The 2,161-nt window shown below is 36.9% G+C and overlaps 1 gene segment (V, D, J or C); it reads right to left on the reverse strand.

Annotated features, from left to right (window-relative positions):
- Positions 1-310: 310 nt before the first annotated feature.
- Positions 311-1,026, reverse strand: LOC125615297. The segment is given in 2 exon segments: positions 311-715; positions 886-1,026. Coding segments are annotated over 2 exon segments (396 nt in total).
- Between the last annotated feature and the right edge of the window lie 1,135 nt (positions 1,027-2,161).

The raw sequence follows: 2,161 nt of genomic DNA on the forward strand, positions 1-2,161 counted from the left end.
TTCAAGGCAAAACAGTTCTAATTCCCTTTAAGAATCCACTAAGCACAGCTTTAGAGTTGCTGATCACATGGAGATACCTGGAGTTGTAAGTTCCTTCCCAATGCCTTCCCTATTCATCTCCTCAATCACCTGACAATTTTCACTATGGGTATGATTTTCAAAAACAATATTATACCCCTTAAATACACATAAAAATACAAATTAAAAAGTAATTATTAAGTAATAATCAGCCAAAAAAATATTCTAACTCTTTCTGGATCATCATGAACCTAACTTTTTATTATGTGTTTTTAATGTCTATATGATAGTTGCCACTTTCAAAAATAAATATAGCAAATGTTATACTGGGAAGTCTATGCAAAGGAAGCAGCTCAGCCCAGTGGCAGGTTTGAGTACAGGCTGCAGGTGTCTGGGAAGCATTGTGTACTGGCTACACAGAAGTAGACAGCTGAGTCTCCAGGTTGGGTGACTGTGATGTTCAGGGAGAAGTGTTTGGCTTTCTTATCCAACACAACAATGAATCTCTGGACTTGATTCATCTCCTTATTGGAACGAATGTCTATAATGTGCTGGGGACCTTTTCCAGTTTCTTGCTTATACCAAGGGAAGTAGTTCGAAGCACTGTCTGAATAAGTACAGTTGATAACAGCGCTGTCTCCCTCCTGGACACTCAGAGTAGAAGGATGCTGCTCCACCTTCTCTCCTTGGCTCACCCCTAGGCAGAAAGTAAAAGAAAAAAAGATAATGTTGGCATGTGATTACTCTTCAAAATTTTTCCTTTTCTTCAGTGACTATGGAAAACCTGCAAAAAAAAAACAGTCTTCTTCACAGATGTCTGAAGAACATTTGCTAATATACTCTGCTTCCCCCAAATCCTCAACTCACAGTCCAGCTGCAGCCACAAGAACATGAATAAAGCAAAGGGAGATGTCTTCATTGTTCTTCCCAATTAAGATCAATCCAGACTTGCAACCTACCCAGGATCTACTTCTGTTATCAAGTTGTTCCTTTTCTCTCTAACAATTATAGTGGCTTCTCTTATTGTCAACCCAACCAATAAGAAAAAAAGCCCTGCTTCTCCCCTAAGCCTATTCATTCAGAATCCACTAAAATAAAGCCCCACGGATTCTGCACCAGCTGGGGTAGACTGCCACCTTGTGGTCACATCCCTAACTACTGAACTCTGGTTAAATAGTCTTTTACCTTATCAGAGACTAAGAAAAATACATAGAAAGAGAAATAGGTCAAAGTAGATCCTAGATCAGAGATAAGATTTACAGTAAGTATATAAAGATCAAAGTTGATGGTTTTGCACACTACTTAGTCATTGTTAATAAATTTGAAACATATGCTCTTGATGTTGATAAGGTTGACTTGACACATTTGAAATTAAGGAAGCACCATGATTCACTCTCATAAACAACTAAACCATAAGCCAAAGACCAGTGTCAAATAGCCAGAACTACTGGATACTTGAAATTCACATTGTCTCAGACTCTGCTCCTCCAAGCCTGGTCTTGCACATGACTCACCATTCCCAGAGAATGTGCAGTACCAAAAGTCAAGCCATGTCTTCTGCCTTCTGTAAAGATGCTTGTGATAAAAAGTAAAGATCAAATCTTAATGGTAAAATAACATGGGGATGAGTTATTGAATCATTAATACTCCAGAGAGTTTGACAGATAGATTGGGTTGAATTGCAATGGGAAATTTGATGTGTTTTAAGAAACTTTTTCTCATCTCTCATGTCTTCTATTCTACAAAATCCTTAGAGAATGAGGAAATAGCCTCACAAAACATCAAACTACAGATTCAAAATATGTAATCATATGTAAGTTTATTCTTAATGTGATTTTACTTCCTGTTATTAACATGGATTATAGGCTTATAATGCAATGACTATCTTATATCTTCCCTGGAATTTCCCATAAACTATGAGCCAACCTTCCTGAGGTGGAGGGCTGCCTTGACCATTGATTTTTTTCCGAGTTTCTATTACTTTTTTCCTTTCCCCAAAACTTTGATAAACTACATCAGCAGTGTACATTTCCATGAATATCTCCCTCTGCAAAGAAAAAAAAATACACTTTCTCATCTACTTTAGGTTTGTTGTTTGTTTTTTTTGTTGTTGTTGTTGTTTTGTTTTTATTTTTCTAAAACT

Source organism: Marmota marmota, unplaced genomic scaffold (genome assembly GCF_001458135.2).
Source record: "Marmota marmota marmota unplaced genomic scaffold, marMar, whole genome shotgun sequence".
NCBI lineage: Eukaryota > Metazoa > Chordata > Mammalia > Rodentia > Sciuridae > Marmota > Marmota marmota.